Source organism: Pagrus major, chromosome 9, assembly GCF_040436345.1.
Source record: "Pagrus major chromosome 9, Pma_NU_1.0".
NCBI lineage: Eukaryota > Metazoa > Chordata > Actinopteri > Spariformes > Sparidae > Pagrus > Pagrus major.
The window spans coordinates 34,144,562-34,164,606 of NC_133223.1; the positions used below are offsets into that span (position 1 = coordinate 34,144,562).

The following is a 20,045-nucleotide window of genomic DNA, read 5'->3' on the forward strand; positions in this document are numbered from 1 at the left end:
AAAGTGGAGACTAAGACAAAACATTATTTTAATGTGACATATTATATGAAAACATGATATAAAACTGTAAGAATTAAACGCTTATATAAAAACTATTATAGAAATAAGACATTTCTTTAAAATGCTGCTGCTTCTTCTCAAACAGTGATTCTATAAACTGTAACCAGAGGAGAAAAATACTTTTAATAATATTCTGTGTGACGTCCTCTAGGTTGAGTCCACATGGTCCTCAGTGTCTCACACGTGTTTGTCGTTAAACAGATGAAGTGGTTTGTGTAACGGGCCACGTGAGCGGCAGGTGATGGAGTGAAGCTGCTGTCAGGACGGTTGGTGTCAGCGGAGCCACAAAGACAGATTCTTTTCATTGGGCCTCAGTCGGCTCGTTAGGCGGAGCGGGACTCATTAACGCAGCCAAATGAAATCTGGAGCTTCACGACGACCGTTTACATGTTGAATAAGAGCAGCAGCGAGGCGGAGAGACGTCACGGAGACAGACGCTCTAACGGGCCGACGACGGACGGCAGCGTCCATTCATCCCCGCTAACGAGCTCAGAACACAAACGTTAAACGTCACAGCGTCACAGACGTCGTATTTAAAGACGATAACAGTCTGATGCTTTTATTATATTCAATGACACGATTATATGACCGCGATCATCAGGCTCGTCTCATAAACCTTCCTCACTTTGTTCCCTCACGTTTGTTCCTACCTCACATTTACTTGATTACTTTACTAGTTACTTTACGGATTACATGCTGCATCAGAGCCAAAGTAGCACATTAAAATTTTTATTTTTATTTAATCAGCAGTCAGATAAAATAAAACTGGGTCTGATAAGCAGCTGGAGCTGCTGCAGACACAGTTAGCATGTTACCTATAAAACTGTGCTATATTTTATATAAAATCTTAATCTGAAAAGTAAGTAAAGCTGTCAAAGAGTAAAAGTAAAGTGAAAGGTACAGTAATTTCCTCTCAAATGTAATGGATTACAAGTGGAAAGTAACTAAAAATGGAAATACTAGTTTCCAGAACGTTGGCATGTTGTTTAAAATCACACACCGGAGCAGAGAAACAAGAGGAAGACGAGGAAGTGAAGGAAAAGAAAGAAAGAGAGGAAAACTTTAAAAGGGACAAAAGAAGAGAAGAAGAGAGACGGTGAAGAGAAACGACTGGAACAAAACCAGAGAAGAAGAAGGTGAAACATGAAGGATGACAAGGAGCCACAGAAAGAAAGAAGAAAATAATGCATTAAAAAGAAATAAAAGAAACAAACAGAAGAAGAAGAAGAAGAAGAAGAAGAAGAAGAAGAAGAGCGTGGTCAGAGGTGTTTTCAGTCAGACAGAAGAAGACGAGTCAGCAGCTGTTGACTCAGAGAAACGTTCGAACCACAAACAGAAGTGAAACGCTCATTATTTCTCCGTCACCTCCATCTTGTCTCTCGAGGAAAGAAAAAAAAGAGGAATGAAAACACAAAGAGACTCCATTTTACTTTCTACAACAACAACAGGAGGAGGAGGAGGAGTGGGTGGAAACAGAAAGACAAGAAGAAGAAAAGTGTCCCAGTGTTTCCATCAGAGGAAAACACCCTGTCACTGGTTAACTGCTGCTTCATGCTTTGAATCACAAACTTTATTTAAACTTTACATTCATCTACCTGAACTCTTTATTCATATTTTAATTGTTCATTTATGGCACAAACATAACAAACAACCTGAGTGTGGAAACTCGAGCCTCATCACATCATTTTATTCATTAAAATATGAAATGTTTCATGTCATCATATAAACTACACTGACTGTTAGCTCGTGGCTAGCTAGCAGAACATCATCGTGTCTCAGAAACCATTTCAGGAACGTGTCCTTAATAATCTACAATCTGTTTCTGTTTTATGACGTCAAAATTAAAATGAATAATGTTTCATTTCTGGAAAACATCACATCACATTAAGCTAGTTGGAGTGCAGCCACAGCTAGCGTTAGCTGAAGCTAATTTACAGACTGTTTCTGTTTCCTGTCATTTTAAAAAACACTTTTAAGCTCTGACATCTTTTATTATATCCTGGTGCTAAGTCATATTTAATTTAATTTAATGTATTTATTTTATTTAATTATTATATAATAATAATTATTAAAAAACAATAATATTATTATATAATAATTGTATTATTTAATTTTATTTAATTATTATATAATAATTATTATTATATATTTTAATCTCATCTAACTGGAGCAGTGAACAACGTTTCTGTTACATAAGAAGTTTATGGGACTGAAATGACTGTACCAGGTGTTAGTCCGACCCCCAGGTGTTGTCAGGTAAACAAAGTTAAGGCTTGTAAAAAAGTTGAGCTTGTATTTTGATCACAGAACACATTAAAATATACATTTATGGTGATAATCCCGGGATTATCCTTTATTGATCCGGCAATCATCATAAACAATAATTTTAGAATGAATTTCTCAGTTTCTGTGTATTTCTGGGGTCCAGTCCGACCTGAGGGATTTGATTTTAAACTGTTCGGTGCCTTTTAATAAATCTTCGACCTCGTCTTCAGCTCGACAGGAGGACAAAATTAACGACCGGTTCTTTTCACAGATGTTGTGATTCAGTTTTAAATGTTTTCCTTCATAAAACCACAAACCTTCTTGTGTTTATTCAGTAAAATTATACATGGATTTATTCTCCATCGTTCCCTCTGGGTTTGAGGACGGAGGGGGAGGCAGCTCCTCCTCCTCCTCCACCTCCTCCTCCTCCCTGTCTGTTGTTGTGAGGGTGGAGGAGGTGGAGGAGGAGGTGTGTCCCTCCTTTGAAGGGCTGAATGAAGCTTATGATACTTGTGACTCCTGTTGAGGAGTCACATGAGGAGGCCCAGGAGGAACAAACACAATAGGCCTCAGTTGTGGTTTTTCACTCATTATGTAGAAAATACCTTCAGATTGTAGTTCTGTCAGCGAGGAAGCAGCTGACCGCCGGCAGCGCTGCCACCTCCCACCATCCAAAAACCTTTGTTAGATACACTGAGGAGGAGGAGGAGCGGGAGGAGGAGGAGGAGCAGGAGGAGGAGGAGGAGATGAGTTAATGTCTCTTTTCTGTCGTTTTATTGAACAGATGACAGGAAGGACGAGTATGAACCTCTCGGTCCGGAGGCGTCGCTGCACGCTGTGGGGAACGGTACAGGTGAGATCAATAAGAGCGATCACATGTTATAATCATATGATCACACACGCTGCCTGGACCGGCCTGTAAAAGCAGAAATGTGACGCTGACATCGCTTCCTGTTTGTTTCCCGTCTTCAGTGAAGCGACTGGACGGCGCCTCCGAGCTGGACGAGTACTTCCTGAAACGTAAACTGGAGGAGGGCGACGGTCACCCGGCAACCATCGCCGAGTACCTGCAGCGCAGCGACACCGCCATCATTTACCCAGAAGCCCCGGAGGAGGTGACGCGACTGGGAACGCCCGAGGCCGTCGGACAGGACGAGAGCGAGCACGGTGAGTCACATACAGGAAACACATGGAGGTCATGCTGTGGAAAATGTAAAAACTGACTTTTCAAAATAAAACATGATCCAATATTATATGAATAAAGAGAGAAAGTCTGAAGATATCAGACGACAAACACAAACTCTCATTAACTCATTAACTTTAAGGTGATTTAATGTCCTGATGTTAAATATCTGAAACAAAGCTGTTGTATTTACATGAAGATGAAAAACAAAGTCTACTTCCTGTTGCACCGGCCCATTATCCTCCCTGACCTGACCTTTGACCCCTCTCTCTCTCTCTCTCTCTGTCTCTCTGCAGACCTGCTGACCGGCACACCTGACGACTTCGCCCAGCTGCTCACCTGTCCGTACTGCGACCGCGGCTACAAGCGCCTGACGTCTCTGAAGGAACACATCAAATATCGCCACGAGAAGAACGAGGAGAGCTTCACCTGCCCGCTGTGCGCCGACACCTTCAGCCACCGCACGCAGCTGGAGCGTCACATGACCACGCACAAACCCACCAGAGACCAGGTGAGACACACCTGGACCAACACATGAGAACATTCGACGTGTCTCGAGCGTCTTTTAAGTCACATTTCATCCCAAACGTTTTTCTTTTTGTTTGAGTTTATCTGTCAGTGCTCCTCATGTGGTGTAATAACACATATAAGAAGAATACAGGAAAATAAAAGATGTAATAACACAAAACAAACAGAAAACAAAAAGCTCATTACTTGTAGATACATCTGACGAGTATTTTCTTCATGCTTCAGTTGTTGGTGTATAAAATATCAGATGAAATGTCCAAAAAATATAAATGTTCAGTTTACTCTCATAGAAAAACAGCAAATATTTTACATTTGAGAATTCAGAGCAGGTAAATTTTGGCATTTTTTCTTTTTTTACATAAGCAGTAAATCGATTATTAAAACTGTCGTAGACTCTTTTTTTGTTGCCTGAAGAAACATTTCAGCTTTCAAAATGAGCTGAAGCCACAGACGGACCCAACGACGAGCCTTTGTGTCTTTAATGGATCAGTAACTTCTCCCAAACATCACTCTGCTATAGGCTCTGGGGCGGGCATAGAAGAAACTGAGATGTGTTTCAAGTCGTGTTCCTGCAAACAATGTCGGATTCAAACCAGTGTCGGACCAACAAGGTGTCTTGATGTCGACTAACTGATCAGTGAATGGACAGAAATGTGATCAGTAGCTGTTGTGACGGCAGAAATGCTCCAAACATTTGGTGGTTCTGGCTTCTGAAGGATGCAGGAAATTAAAATTGTTTGTCATTTGTCACTTTTATTGACATTTTAGAGGCAAAACTTTTCATTTGTTAATCAAGAGAGTAAACAGATGGGATAAATAAACACCAGCTCCTGTAGTTTGTTCGGTTCAGAAGAGGATTAAAGGCGCTGAACATTTTTTGGGGCAGAATCAGAATTCTGGTGAAAACGAAACAAGTCAGAACTCTTTCTTTTTATTTGACAGCGGCTCTGATCGTCTTCTGTAGTTCAAGAATCATTCAAACTCTCAGGATTGTTTTTTTAAATTCTGGTTAAGTCTCCAGCTGTCCCCTCATCGTCCCACCCAGTCCTCCCAGTCTGACCATTAACATCTTGTTTCATTTGTAGCCTCCATGATGTTTCTCAGCCTTTGAAATCTTAATTTCTCCTTCTGTAATAAAACGTGGCGGCGTTGAGCTCGTTAGCAGCTGTATTTTACCCCGCGCCCCCTCGCCGAGCGCTTCATGCGGGGGATGTGCGAGCATATTAACGTCCTCGGGCCATCTGAGTTTTTACATCAGCTGTTGGAACAGAAAGTGGAACAGATTTGATTAGAAATTAAACACTAATAAAGACACACAGACCTCTTCTGCTTTAATCTGAATATTTCACATTGTGTCGTCCTCAGCAGCATTAAACAGAGTTGGGGGTGTTAAATAGTAATCTAATAATAAGCTGGTGTTAAATGTTTCCTGCACACGCCTGTTTGCTGCCGCTCACGATCCAAAACTCACATTAGAGTCGGTAACTAAGCAGTGAATCATTCAATTTTCCAATTACACTGTGATCATAATGAGATTTCCTGAGTTAAGCCCGGCAGCCTCAGACCTCCTCAGATCACCGTCTCCTCGTACCTGACCCCCCCCGCCCCGCTATAACCAGCAGCAGATGGTCTTTTCCCTGCTGCTTTAAACTATCATAATCCCCAAATGACTTTAAGTGCCTGTTTATTTGTGTACTTCCTCCCAGTTAAACTGTTAAAGAGAGACTGAGAGGACTTACTGTGAAAACACCGAGGACAGCGAGCGACGTCAACCAGAAACGAGGAAGCAAATCTGTCCATGTCAGCAGAAAAAAATATTGTTCTGTTATCCACAAAACAGTTTCACTATTTTACTGTTTCATTCTTTAAAGTGTCGTCCACAAGGTGCTGACTGTGATTAAAAGATAGCATTGGTGAGTTTGCAGCTTCTTGAATTTGAGGATTTGCTGCTTTTCTTCGAAAAGAAAATGAAGGAGATGCAGACGGAGAGAAAGTCACCAGACTCCATTCAAAAATGTTTCAATTTAGTGAGTTGTTGAGTTAGCAGAAACTTAGAAACTTTGTATAACTCTTTCTACCACGAAGTGTTAATGAAACGGGCTTCTTGTGCTACATTGAGTCCTTTCTTTACTTTTGCAAAAACCATCACGGCTGTTTGTTGGTTAATCGTATTTCAAGCAAGAAGTCAAACATCGTCTGGTTCAGCTCGTTAAATGTGACGATTTTCTTTGTCGCTTCTGACAGTAAATGAAGAGTTTCTGAGTTTTGGACTGTTTAAAAAAAGACATTTAAAGCTGTCACTTTGAACTCTGGGAAACTGATCAGCATTTTATTTGTGTAATAATCTGACATTTTATAGACTAAATGATTCATCGACTGATCATGAAAATAACAGTTAGTTGCAGCTCTACTGCACGATGATTTTATTCCTGATTTTCATGTCGTTACTTTGATTTTATTTTGTGGAAATCAGTGAAACACAAACTCTTTAGAAACATTTTCTCCAGTTAAATAAGAAGAAGTGATTCTTCTTCTTATCTCACGCCGAATGATTTCAGTCAGCTCCCCCCGCCTGTGTTTGTGTTTGTTTATCTGTGTATTTGCATGTGAATGTTGGGAATGCACCTACACGACAGACTGTTACCTCTGAACAAAGTCAGCCCACAGCGTTTCTCAGAAAGCTGCAGATGAAAAGAGAAGAAGAATCTCTGTCACTATCAGATCTGCTTCACTAAATACTATTAAACTTCCCCGTCAGCTTCTTCTGTTCCAGTCTCGTCGTAATCGTCTTCCCTCTGTGCTCACCGACTCCCACTCGTCCTCCATCACATTATAACTGTTTGTTTCTCTGTCTGCAGCCGCCGCTGCTCAACGAAGGAGCTGGAAACCGCAAGTTCAAATGCGGCGAGTGTGGAAAAGCCTTCAAATACAAACATCACCTGAAGGAGCATCTTCGTATTCACAGCGGTGAGTCGTCAGCGTCTGATAAATAATAATCTTCCTGAATGACTCACGACATTTTCTGAAGAGTCAGTCGACCTGTTTCAGATCAAAGCTCAACACAAATACACTCAAAACGTTTCTTTGAATTAACAAACTGATTTTATCGATCTGAATATGTTTTCCATTATAGCAGTGACACTAATCCTGAGCAGCTACATGAATGATTCATACTCACACATTAATGTCAAGTCATTCTTCTGTAGTTCACTGATAAATTATTGATTTGACTGACTGAGGCTGAAACCTGCCACATAAAAGTAGGAAAGGAAATAAACTATAAAGGGAAAAAAATGAAAATATAAAGAATGTGTATATAGAGCTGCAACAAACATTATTTTCATTGTTGATGAATCTGTCGACTATATTCTGCATCAAGTGATTCATTTTTTTGGTCTATAAATGTCAGAAAATTATGGAAAATGTTGATCAGTGTTTCGTTCTCAAATGTCAAAAAGATGTTCAGTTTACTGTCACAGAGGAAAGAAACCAGAAAACATTCACCTTTAACAACCTTTTCTCCTTAAAATTACTCAAATCTGTTTTCAAAGTGGTTAGTGATTCATTTAATAGTTGACAACTAATCAATTAATCATTGCAGCTCTAAAAAATAGTTAAAAATATCTAAGATGATATTTAAATGTGTTGATTTACCCAAACTGAAGATTGAAAATAAACTTGGAATTATTCAGTTTGAGAAGTGAAACCATCTCATCTCTGTTTCGGGAACGATTGTTTAGTTTAGTCTATGAAATGTTTAAAAATGTGTCAAATCACTTTTTCATATTAGCATGCTAACATTAGCTAATCCTAAGTAAACACAGAGTCTGATGTGAATGTCATCAGTTCTGCAGGTATTTGGTCATAAACCAAAGAAATGGACACATTAAAGTGTTGACCTGATGGTGGCGCTAGACGAAAAGTCAGAGGATCACCAAATTAATGGAGGATCCAATAGAATATAGCCTGACCTTTTTAATGTGCCAAAATTGTGTAAAGCCATCGCCTCATATAATCAAATGATTCTACTCACAGAATCAAATAAAACCTGCCAACACAATAAAACTACATTCATTTGAATCTAAATAATGATCCATGTATTGTGTTGTGTTGCAGGCGAGAAGCCGTACGAGTGCTCCAACTGTAAGAAGCGGTTCTCCCACTCCGGCTCCTACAGCTCCCACATCAGCAGCAAGAAATGCATCGGCCTGATCGCCGTCAATGGACGAGTCCGCAACGGAAACAAGCCTGGCTCCTCCCCCAACTCCACGACCTCATCGCCTGGAAGCCCCACCCTCGCCCAGCTCCGCCACAAACTGGAAAACGGGCGACCGCTCGGCCCTCCAGACCAGCAGGCGCAGCTCGACATCAAAGCCGAGCCGATGGACTTCAACGAGTACCGGCTGCTGATGGCCTCTCAGCATGGGTTCGGAGCACCGGGGGTCTACTTGAATGGCCGGGGTGGGAGTCCGCTGGGCATCCACAGCTCCTCCCAGAGCCCCCATCAACATCTGGGAGGCCTGGGGCTGGACCTCCCCTTGCTGGGATACCCAGGGGCTTTCGGGAACAACCTGAGTGAAGTGCAGAAGGTGCTTCAGATCGTGGACAACACAGTGTTCAGGCAGAAGATGGATGGGAACCCAGAGGAGATCTCCAAGCTCAGGGCTTACATGAAGGAGCTGGGCGCCCGGATGGAGGAGCAGAAGCTGGCCCAGGCCGGCCTACAGGTGGGGGGACACGGCAGCCCCACAAAGAGCATCATCGACTACACGCTGGAGAAGGTCAACGAGGCCAAGAGTCTGATCGACGAGTCCAAGAGGCAGGTGGACGTAAAGAAGGAGAAGCCAAACCACTCAACTGATCTCAGCGGTGAGGAGAAATCCCATGATGGACAGAACAGTTTCCTGTCCTTCTCCTGCCAGTACTGCAAGGAGACGTTCCCGGGGCCCATCCCGCTGCATCAACACGAGCGCTACCTGTGCAAAATGAACGAGGAGATCAAGGCGGTCCTGCAGCCGGCTGAGAGCAGTCCTGCCGGCCGCCGGGGGGCTATGGCGTCCGAGCTGACCAGTAATGAGCGGGCCACCAGCCCCATCAACCCCTTCAAGGACCATGTGTCAGTGCTCAAGGCCTACTTTGCCATGAACACTGAGCCCAACTCAGAGGAACTGCTCAAGATTTCAATTGCTGTCGGCCTTCCTCAAGAGTTTGTCAAGGAGTGGTTCGCCCAGTGGAAGAGCCAAAACCAACATGGAGGCAATCCTAGGAAAAAGTCGCCCCCTCCTGACCGCGGTGAACTGGGCATCAACCACAGTTTGAGCCGGTCACCAATGTCACTTCCTGCTGTAGATGTACATGGAGGCTTCGCTAATGGTGACACCTCCCACAGATTCATAAAGGCCAACCAGTTTACAGCCAATAGGCAGACAACAGGGGACAAACCACACGACCCCTTGGACCACTTGAGGAGCAACACCCCGTCACCCCTCAACCTTTCCTCAACTTCCTCCAAAAACTCTCAGAGCAGCTCTTACACTCCAAACAGCCTGGCCTCTGAGGATGCACACGGGGATATACCACTGGATCTGTCACTGCCCAAACACATGGCGCAGAAGCTCATCTCTATGGGAGAGAAGCGACCCAGACCCAACGGTTTCATCATCGAGCGCAACGGCGAGGCTCATGGTCGAGAGCATTTGTCCGGGCCCTTAGATTTGGTCAACATCAAGAAGGAGGTCCTAGGCTCTGATGGTGGAGGGAACTCCATCCACCATCTGGAGAAAAGCACCAGTCCCATCTTTGGGATTAATCCCTTCGCTGGCGGTCCCGTCTACACCTCTCTGCCGCCTCACGGAGCGTTTCCTCCACCTACCTTCATGTCTCCTGCCCAGGCCTCCATCCCCGGCCTCAGGCCCTACCCAGGCCTCGACCCCATGAGCTTCCTGCCCCACATGGCCTACACCTACGCCACTGGGGCGGCCACATTTGCTGAAATGCAACAGAGGAGAAAGTACCAACGGAAACCAGGTTTCCAGGTAAGACTTCCCAACAATCCAGATACTCAGATACTGTCCATATTTGTCCTCAAATCAAAATGACAGAGATGTTTCCTTATCTGCCACTTCTATGGTTAAAGTCACTTAATAAAGTCTGTTTAGGATATATAGGGTTGTTCTGATCCCGTAACCATGATCAGAAGAGCCTCTGATTCTTCCGAAAATGCTGGAGTGGGTATTGGCAAGTACACAAGCCTATGCACTGATCTGATACCACCTATTTGTTAGAAACAGGAAGTGCTACTATGTTCAGGCTTGTGTGTTTTGGTACTTGCCCTTTTACTTCTTGTCTATTTGACTAGTCGCACAAGAACTTTCTTGGCAGAAATATGTTAAAATAGCTGGTGACAAAACAATCTCACCACAAGGTTCATTAGTTGCTGTTCTGCAGCTTTTGATCATATCACGCAATCTTTGTCAGCAGATGGAGGTTCCCAGAGCCTCTCTTTCATACCAGCTTCTGTTTCTGGTATTTTCTGCCTACATTGTGGTTTATGATGGGTACCTTACCACCTGCACAATGACGCCGTCATTAAGTACTATTTTCAAGATCAAGAGTCAACTTTTGACCCTCACATTTAAGCTAGCATTGGCAAGAAGTTAGTTAAGTCCTCAGAATAACCAACATTTGAACATTTATAATATCAGAATGATCTGGCAACTCCATCTGCTGAGGAAGACGGTGTGAAATGATCAAAAGCAGCAGTTCCAGTACAGCTGCTACTCCCAGATAGCAAAGTTGTACCAGAGACGTTCATTTCGCCCACATACCACATGCAGGCCATAGCATGGCCACATGTCAGCGAAGAGCGAACCGAATAAACCAGAACTGATCCAAATCTGGTCCACAGTTCATTTCTATTCTGGTGGGCTGGATCTGGCCCACTACTGGTTTATTCAGTTCACTCTCGGCTGACATGTGGCCATGGTATGGTCTGCTTGTAGATCAGATCTGGCAACCAGGAGTGGACAGCACAGGATCTGTCATTCCACACGGTATGTGGGCTGGATGTGTGGTGTGGGCCACAACAATTTCGCTATCTGGGATGGACCTTGTGGTGAAATTGTTTGGTTAAAGGCGGAATGAATCAGATTTGTAAACACAACACTCAAACTTGGCCCCTCTTCTGCGGCTCGTCTTGGATGCTTGGGGCTATCTTGCACCACCTTTTTTATGAAGTCCCATGCTCATGACCTGTACACTGATATTTGGGTGATATTGTCTAGTTAAAGGCAGAATGAGTAATATTTTTTGGTTGTGGTTTGTAAACACAACATCCTCTCAGGCTCCTCTAGGATGCCTGCTTCTGGTGCTATGATCTGGCACCTGGTCACTATGTTTTTATAAAGTATCGCCCTCACATCCTGTGTGCAGATGTTTGCTGGAGCTACACCCCCATCTCTTAGGTTGACGTCCAGAAATGTCCTAAACACGGCAAATCAGTTGCCGTTTTCTACACCAGGGTTGAGACTGAGAGCAACTTCAACAACCTGTTTTTTAAATCTTTTCAAATAATATACATGTGCTTAGTTTTCCTTTAATGAATGAAAAGTATGGTATATGTGAGGGAAACACTACATTTGATAGGCTACATGTTGACAGTCTAGGTTTAAGGTGCTCAGGGTTTGAGCATATTAAATAAAATTTAGCCTATTTTTACACCATATTTTCCAAAAAAATCTAGAGAGCACCACAGCAATTGATGGGATTGAGTCTGACCCATACCTGGACATTATTTCGACATTTTTGTCCAAACCAGTCCCAGCCCGGCTAGTTCGGGTCGGGTATCCATGTTTTACTGTAGATACAGACACCACTAGACACTTCAGGTGGGTCTTAAATGATGATTGAGAGGAAAATCTTACTCATTCTGCCTTTAAGTGAATAAAGATCAGTTTCAAAAACCGTCCTGGTGACGAGATTCTCACTTTTTCAGTTCTGTTTCTTCCTTCTTGTTTCTCGGGGGAAGTGCCACAATTCTGTCTCGTGACGAATCACAAAGCTCACCTGGTCTCTGTCTTTATCTATAAACAAACTCCCAACACTTCATTCAAACCTCCTCCTCCCATATGTCCCCCCTCTTTTATAAGTGTCTCCTGGATGAAGGGGACTTACCCAGGTTGGGCCTTTAAGCCCTGTCCAGACTTGGGATCACGGAGGCGGTGGGGGGTGGGAGCAGAAGGTGTCTCGGAGTGTGAAGTCGACAGGTGTGGGATTATCAGACGTATTGAAACGATCTGTCCTTGTGTCTCAGGGGGAGCTGCTGGACGGGACGGCGGACTATCTGTCAGGCCTGGACGACCTGACAGACAGCGATTCGCTGCTCTCCAGGAAGAAGATTAAGAAGACTGAAAGTGGTATGTACGCGTGTGACTTGTGCGACAAAACATTCCAGAAGACCAGTTCCCTCCTAAGACACAAATATGAGCACACAGGTATATATAACATTTGGACACTTCTTTTTTTACCCCACCCCCGATGCTTCTGTGCCCTCTCCCTTCATATCTCATGTCTACAGATTTTTGTTTCATTCTCTCCTTTTTATTTTGATTTCAGTCACGTAGCTCCCCCACTTGTAGTTTTTTCTTTTTCTCTGCCGCTCTTTTTTCTGTTTTGTTCTCTGTAAACCATGGCCTTTAACATGTTCCTTTCTTTTCAGCAGGGGGTAGGGATCACTTAATATGGAGAGGATTACATAAACACTCAGCGCCCCAAATATAAGCAACATTTTCTGCGGCATCTCATTCACACTGTGATGTGTTTGTGTAGAGAGACGGAGGCAGGAGGAGGAGGAGGAGGAGGAGGTGTGCATGTTTGCATGTGTTGCTGTTTGTGCATGTGTGTGTGTGTGTGTGTGTGTGTGTGTGTGTGTGTGTGTGTGTGCTGTGGCTGTACGGGAAGATCAAAAGGAAATATTCATTACAGCAGAGAGATGGTCCATTTCTTCCATTTCTGAACTGGAAACAAACAGTTTGTGATATGAATACACCAGTAAACATCTCACGGTTCAACTATCTGTCAGCCATTTAATATTGAAACACGGAGGTACATCAGATACAGCAAACATGAAATGGATATGATTAACACATCAGGAAGAGTTGATTTACTACCACATATTACTGAAAGGGGTGTCCACGGTAACAGATATTATTCTTGCTTTTCTTTTTGTTGTTCAGGAAACATAAAACGCTTTTAAAAACTAAAAATCTGTGTTTTTCTCAATGAAATCTGGTAGAAACCACAAACAGATTATATTACCTGAGTGCCCATCCCTTTAAATCCAAACATATCAGGATAAATATGGGGAACTGTGTAAAAAAAAGATATAGTTGAAATTCCTGCACACTGACTGCAAACCACAGATTATTTAGACATCGTTTCAATTTGAATCAAATCTTTGATAGTTTGGTTAAAATTAATTTTTAGTTCTCTTATTTATTTATTTATTTAAAAAAATTCAAAATGTATAAAATGTGGGCACAAATAAACCTGAAGCATTTTTTAAAAACTAAAATCGAATTGAATGAAATGAATTTGTTGTGTGGAGTTTGTTTGCAGGTGTCACCAAACCCTGTGAAACATTGTGGAGATTTTAAAGTTTCTGTCAGGGACAAAATGATTTGACCTCCAGATTCACCGTTTTCTCTTTATTTTCTTTAATTAGACACCAGTTCTGGTCTCAGTATAAAATCCAGGCACAAACCAACCTGAATCATTCTTTAAACACTAAAAATAGTGTTTTTTTCAGTGCAGTTTGGCACAAACCACAAAGCAAGAATGCAACAAAAATAGTGCCCATGTTTTAGGGCTGTCACATGGTCGCCTTCATGTGGCTGTCAACAGGTGCAGGAATCATGAAAAACATTTTAGGTCAAACTTTGTGTAGATTTTAAGGTTTTTAATCTCTTTATGTTCCTTTACTACAACTTTCTGATGCACCTCGGCTCAAATAAACCAAATCTGACTGGGACGGTAAAATTTGTGTTTTTTCAATGAAGTTTGGTAGAAACCACAAGCGATCTTACCTGAGTACCGTCCTCCTAAACATCTGACCGTATCAGGCTCAGGAAAAAAAACCTTGAACCGTTTTTAAAAACTAAAATCTGTATTTTTTCCGTTGAAGTTTGGTACAAACCACAAACCCTTTTAAAGTTTACTTTCTTAATGTACGTTCTGTCGCTGCAGCTTTCTGATGCGTCTCGGCACGAATCAACTGAAACCGATGTGTCAAATTAAATTGAGTGTTTTTTGAATGGAGTTTGGTAGAAACCACAAACATGATATTACCTGAGCACCATCCTGTTGAAGGAGCTGTGACCTGTTCTACCTTCGTCTCTTTCACTCAGTTGCATCATCTGTCGTTCACGTGGCCCCCCCGCCCACCCCCGCCACTCAGAGCAGGAATCCACCGTCTCGGTTATTTTTGCCGCACCGCGCGTGTGTGTGTGTGTGTGTGTGTGTGTGTTACAGTGAAGTATGCCAGCTATGGTGGATGTTTCAGGCGTTCCAGGTCTATTTGTGGCTACGATCTGCCCGCATGTGTGTTTGTGAGGAGCTGTGCATGTTTGTGAGTGTTTTTCCTGCATGTGTGTGTTTTACTGAGTGTGTGTGTGTGTGTGTGTGTGTGTGTGTTGGCGGTGCCCGGGTGAAGCCGTGTTTTTGGTGCATGTGTGCGTAGGACGTGTGTTTGGACGGCGTTCAGCCTGTCGGTTGGCAGCAGACTGAAGCATCCTGTTCAGAGTCAGATGGAAGAAATTTCCGCTCGTATGGAGTCGTAGTAAATTCAGGAGTGTGTGTGTGTGTGTGTGTGTGTGTGTGTGTGTGTGTGCGTGTGTGTGTGTGTGTGTGTGTCAGGAGGAAGGGGGCGGAGTTACGGCTGTGAAGGATCCCTGCTCCTCCTCAGGTTGAAATCTGTTAATGTGATGTCATCAGCCCGTCGCAGGTTCATGTTGCTCGCGGCATCCCGTCTCGCCTTAGCATCGCCGTGGCAACAGACGGACAGTAGCCAGGAGTCTTATTTTGGAGCTGACAGGAAGTCAGGGAGACGACATGTTTAAATCATTTAGAGGCTTCCTGAAGTTTGAAAATCAGGATTTAAATTCAGATCAGAAACAGCTTCACACACCGACCAATCATGTGTCCTCAAGCAGAACAACAGCCAATCAGCTGACAGAGTTCCAGTTTTATTTCATTTCAAACAGTCTGACTGATTTTGGCTCACAGACGTTTTCTGAGCTCCAAACTGCCCCAGAGAGAAACCTGAAGCCTAAACTGACTGTCAGCAGGTCGACTCAAAATCAGCGAGTTTATTCAGTTTCATTTATTATTATTATATATAATTTTAGTGTTCTCAGATTAAAAACACTGAATTCAGATTCAGAGCGAATCATAAAATCATGTTTTTGGACATTTTGAAATCATTTTTTTGGAGTTGTGGACGACCGCAGAACGTTTGAGTCACGCTCTAATAACAATAATAATAATAATGATAATAATAATAATAATAATAATAATAATAATAATAATAATAACAATAATAATGATAATGAATCATTCTGATATAAAAAGTTTGAATGCCTGTTGATATTTCTTCTTCTCCGTCTGCACCTCGTTCCAACATGTTGAATTATAATCTATTTTATAAACATATTTAATCTATTTACTGAATGAATCAAACCTCAGAATGTGGAGCTCTTAAATTATTAAAAGTGGCACAATTAAATGAATCACAAAGTATTTTGATGAATCGTTTTGAGTAGTGAAACTCTTCTGATTCCAGCCTCTGTGACAGCAAACTGAAGATCTTCTGATCCAAGTTTTATAAACCAAACAACTAATTGATTAATCCAGAAAATAGCTGACGGATTAATTGACACATTGATGATCGTTTGCTGCCCTCGTGCTGAACAACGCTGTGCACCTGCAGGTCTCATAACTGTGACGTTCACGTCTTCTAACCATTGACAAAGATTGTGTGACGCCATCTTACAGAGAACATAATTGATTATTATCTACAAGAACTGACAGGAATCTTTCCATCATACGAAGTAAAGCAACATATTCTCATCGCTAACGACTGAACAAAACCACCGGCGTCACAGACCTTCATCGACCGGCACTGTTCAGTACTTTACTGGTAAAACTTAGTGTTGGCACACTTTGTGCCTGAGCTACGTTATGTTCCTGACGTACGTTAACGTTATAAGTTAAATTAACTCTCCATTGACTTTTGGTCCTTTGTTGCTCCTCATGCTCCGTCACCTGACTTCCTCCTTTGCTGCTGTAATAAACACTCCGGCCTCTAGAGGTCACTAACCATGAACGTAAACACTGTAATAAGCTGCTTTCACAGTCGACCTTTACACTCCTTTTTCTGACGAGGACGAGTTATACGAAAGTCAAACGTTCAGGAAAATGTCTCAAGAAAATTTTAAACTCCGAGAAAAATTACTGGAAAAATCAATAATTTAAGTTTCATTGATCAAAACTTATTCCATTTAAATGTGTTGTTTTCTTCGACCAAGAGTCTAAAATGTAACAAACTATATAAATATAAGTAGTTTATTCACATAAGAGAACATGACAGCAGGTTTGTTTCTGCTAACGTCAGGATAATGCTAACGTGAAAACGCTGTCCGGCTCACTGTTAATAGAAGTTCATGGTTTCCTGGTGCGATGCAGATAGTCACGGTTTTCCCCTTTAACTGGACCACTGGCTCCTGATTGGTTCACTCACTATGACGTCATCAGGTGTGTTTGTGACTACACACAGAACAGATGTTGGTCATGATGATGTAAAGTCCTCCTCGGTGTGTCTGGCGTCTGTTTGTGTTGTTGTTGTGAGTCAGCTGATGTTTCTTCTTCTTCTGTCTCTGCTGCGCGCCCTCGTCTTCGTGCGCTGACCCGTCTTCCTCCTGTGTGTTGTGTCTCTGCAGGGAAGCGTCCTCACCAGTGTCAGATCTGTAAGAAGGCCTTCAAACACAAACACCATCTCATCGAACACTCGCGCCTCCACTCCGGAGAGAAGCCCTACCAGTGCGACAAGTGTGGGAAGCGCTTCTCTCACTCGGGCTCGTACTCGCAGCACATGAACCACCGATACTCGTACTGCAAGAGGGAGGCGGAGGAGCGCGAGGCGGCCGAGAGGGAGGCCAGGGACAAGGGAGGAGGAGGCGTGGTGGTCGGGGGCATGGAGCCCACCGAGCTGCTGATGAGGAGGGCCTACCTGCAGGGGCTGGGCCCGCTCGGGTACTCGGACCCCGAGGACCAGCAGGAGGACGGTGGCGGCGGCGGTGGCGGCGGCACGATCCTGAGAGACGGCAGCGAGGGAGGAGGACAGGAGGAGAGGGAAGTGGACAAAAAGACGTACGAGGAGGTGACAGACAGACAGGAGGCAAGTTTCAGGGAAGGAGAGGAGGAAGAGGAGGAGGAGGAGGAAGAAGGTGACAGCAGGAGCAAGATGGACTCGACGAGGGACGACAAGGGCAAAGACACGACGCAGCTGATGGACGAGAGCTCACGAGAAGGGAAGACAGACGGCAAGTCGGACCAGGACGACTGATCCGGAAACTAATTTAAAAAAGCTTTCGAACATTTGTCACGTTGGCTCGATTCAGAAGGATGCTTTTATTTTGAAGGGACTGTACACTAATTATCAGGGGTGTCAAGAAAATATGACTTTTATTTGTTCTGATTTCTGATTTATCTTGTGAGAGAAACACACGTACATCACAGGTGTGTTTTACCTGACAACAGACCAACATGTCCATGTTTTAAATCATGACCTTTGATTTATCAGATTCTGTCTTTGTCAATTCAAACATTTCTTTGACAACTGAGGGACATTTTGTGGAGGTTTATTTGAAGCTAAATCTTTCTCTGACTTGCTTCTGTAAGTTTCTGAATGTTAGACAACGATCGACGCTTCATGGCGTCTCTCTGTTCTCGCACAAACACAAACTAAGATGAGAATCATTTTCCATCCTGTTCGATCTTAGTTGAAAGCTAATTCTTTACCGTTAGCTTCCAGGCTAGACGCCTTCGTGCTGGTGTTAACTTCACAGCTGATGCTAACGTTTGTTAGCAAGAATTATTGTTGTCAAACTAACGAGATCACAGCGGTTGTGGACAAAATCTTTAATTGTATGAATCTAAAATACATTCTGGTTTCTAGCAGCTAGTTGTTGATGCTAACCATGCTGCTAGCTGTATCTGTATCTGTTTACAGCTTCTGTGCTACAACAGATAAAGTGATCTCAGTGAAGGCTAATGTTCGTTAGCTTACAGCGCTTTATTTGCCCTCTTTAGGATCCATCAGGCTTCAGGAGCTGTTGTCAGTGGGCAGCTAGCGAATTAGTAGTTAGCTAAATAAATACAATATTTTGCAAAGAAGATGATGAATTTTCACTTCCTGGTGTGACCAGAAGGTTTTATCTGAAATACATCTGATCAACACGACACAATTTAAAAATGTGACCGATTAGGACTAGCATGTTAGTGGTTAGCTTTCCAGCTAACGTAATTCACCAACGAGCTCACAACATTAGCTTACTGAAATAAAATATTTAGCTATTTTCCTCCTGTGTTTATCTGACATACGTCTGATCAACAAAACTCAATTTAAAACATGATTTTGATTTGATTTTGTTATTTTGACAAATAAAAGCGAAAACTTTGAAGCTCAATATCCTAAAATTACAGGTGGCAGGTAGAAGCTGGTAGGTCAAAGGTCACGTCTCTGATCAGTGAAGTAAAATGAACCGATGATATTGAGATGAATAACTCCAGAGAGCTGCAGCTCCTCCACACCTCTGATACTTCAGCTACAGTCTCTAACCGGAGATGCAACTCGATGACGGCCAACATCCGCGTCATGAAGCTGGGTGGGATTGTTTAAAAATCCACATTATGCAAAAAATAAAAAATAAAATAAAAGAAGAAGTAATAATGAGTATCATTATAATGAAATGAAGTGAAGCTGTTTTTAATGTACAGTATTATAAAGGCCTAAAAGCTGTGTGGTGCTATAATGTTCTTAACTTCCTGTGTCTCGTTGTGTTCGAACCCCCATCAGGAAATTGCACTCGACTCCCCGAATCACTACAAAATAAAATAAAAAAGAATGAAAAAATAAAAAAGAGGGAAACGCCTCGAACACTCGGTCACTTCCTGTCAGTGTTATCGTTGTATTTTTTGTCTCCTTTTACTGTGACGTTTTTTTATTTTGATCCTGTTTTATTTTTGCCAACTAACCACACGACTTTGGGCCTCCTAATGTTTTTGTTTTTTTCTTTATGTGAAGGAACATTTAAACCTGTGTGATTTTCAAAATAAAATGTCGATGTGAGTCTTAAAAAGGAGAGGAGGGAGCGTAATATGAAAGGGCTCCGTTTTAAAAAGATAAAAATAAAAAAGGACAGAGCCTTTTTTGTGTGTTGAATTTTTTCTCCAGAGAAAGCCTTATATGCAAACCTTTTCACCTGTTCTGCAAAGTGCCATCCCTGTACAGTGTACATCACCTGTCCTCTCCGCTCTGCTTCGTATGAAATGGATATTTCATCTTGTTTTGATTCGTCAGTATTAGCGTAGATAGACGGCAGTTTGTTAGTTTACATATGTTTGTGCAATTTTCTGTATTTTTGTTCCATGACAGTATTTTTTGTCAGTATTACTTTTTTTGTTTTTGTTGAATTTTCCAACACAAATTTCATTTTTTTTGTTTTTATTTGAGAATTTACCATTTTATTTATGTGACTCATTTTATATTTCCTAATTTTATTTATTTCATACTGTAGTGTACAGTATTAGAGTTCCTCACAAATAGATATATTTTAGTAAAAATGATTCTGTCATTGACTATTGGAGCAAAACTATGAACAGAGGGCGTCTGTGGTATTTGGAAAAATTCAATTGTTTTGTTGATTTTTTGTTTTTATTTCCTTTGAAACTACTG

The 20,045-nt window shown here is 42.3% G+C and overlaps 1 protein-coding gene across 2 annotated transcripts in view; it reads left to right on the forward strand.

The window, feature by feature from the left end:
* The window catches only part of zeb2a (zinc finger E-box binding homeobox 2a), a 62,302-nt gene that overhangs the window by 41,985 nt on the left and 272 nt on the right, over nucleotides 1–20,045 (forward strand). Inside the window, exons 4-10 of one of the 2 annotated variants that reach the window (XM_073473523.1) lie at nucleotides 3,110–3,178; nucleotides 3,298–3,492; nucleotides 3,805–4,019; nucleotides 6,895–7,003; nucleotides 8,153–10,071; nucleotides 12,348–12,528; nucleotides 17,029–20,045. The exon at nucleotides 17,029–20,045 is cut by the window's right edge and continues 272 nt beyond it. In XM_073473523.1, the coding sequence (XP_073329624.1) occupies nucleotides 3,110–3,178; nucleotides 3,298–3,492; nucleotides 3,805–4,019; nucleotides 6,895–7,003; nucleotides 8,153–10,071; nucleotides 12,348–12,528; nucleotides 17,029–17,654 (3,314 nt within the window). In that variant the 3' untranslated portion in view covers nucleotides 17,655–20,045. The remainder of the gene's footprint in view (nucleotides 1–3,109; nucleotides 3,179–3,297; nucleotides 3,493–3,804; nucleotides 4,020–6,894; nucleotides 7,004–8,152; nucleotides 10,072–12,347; nucleotides 12,529–17,028) is intronic. The other variant, XM_073473522.1, reaches the window with a different exon arrangement.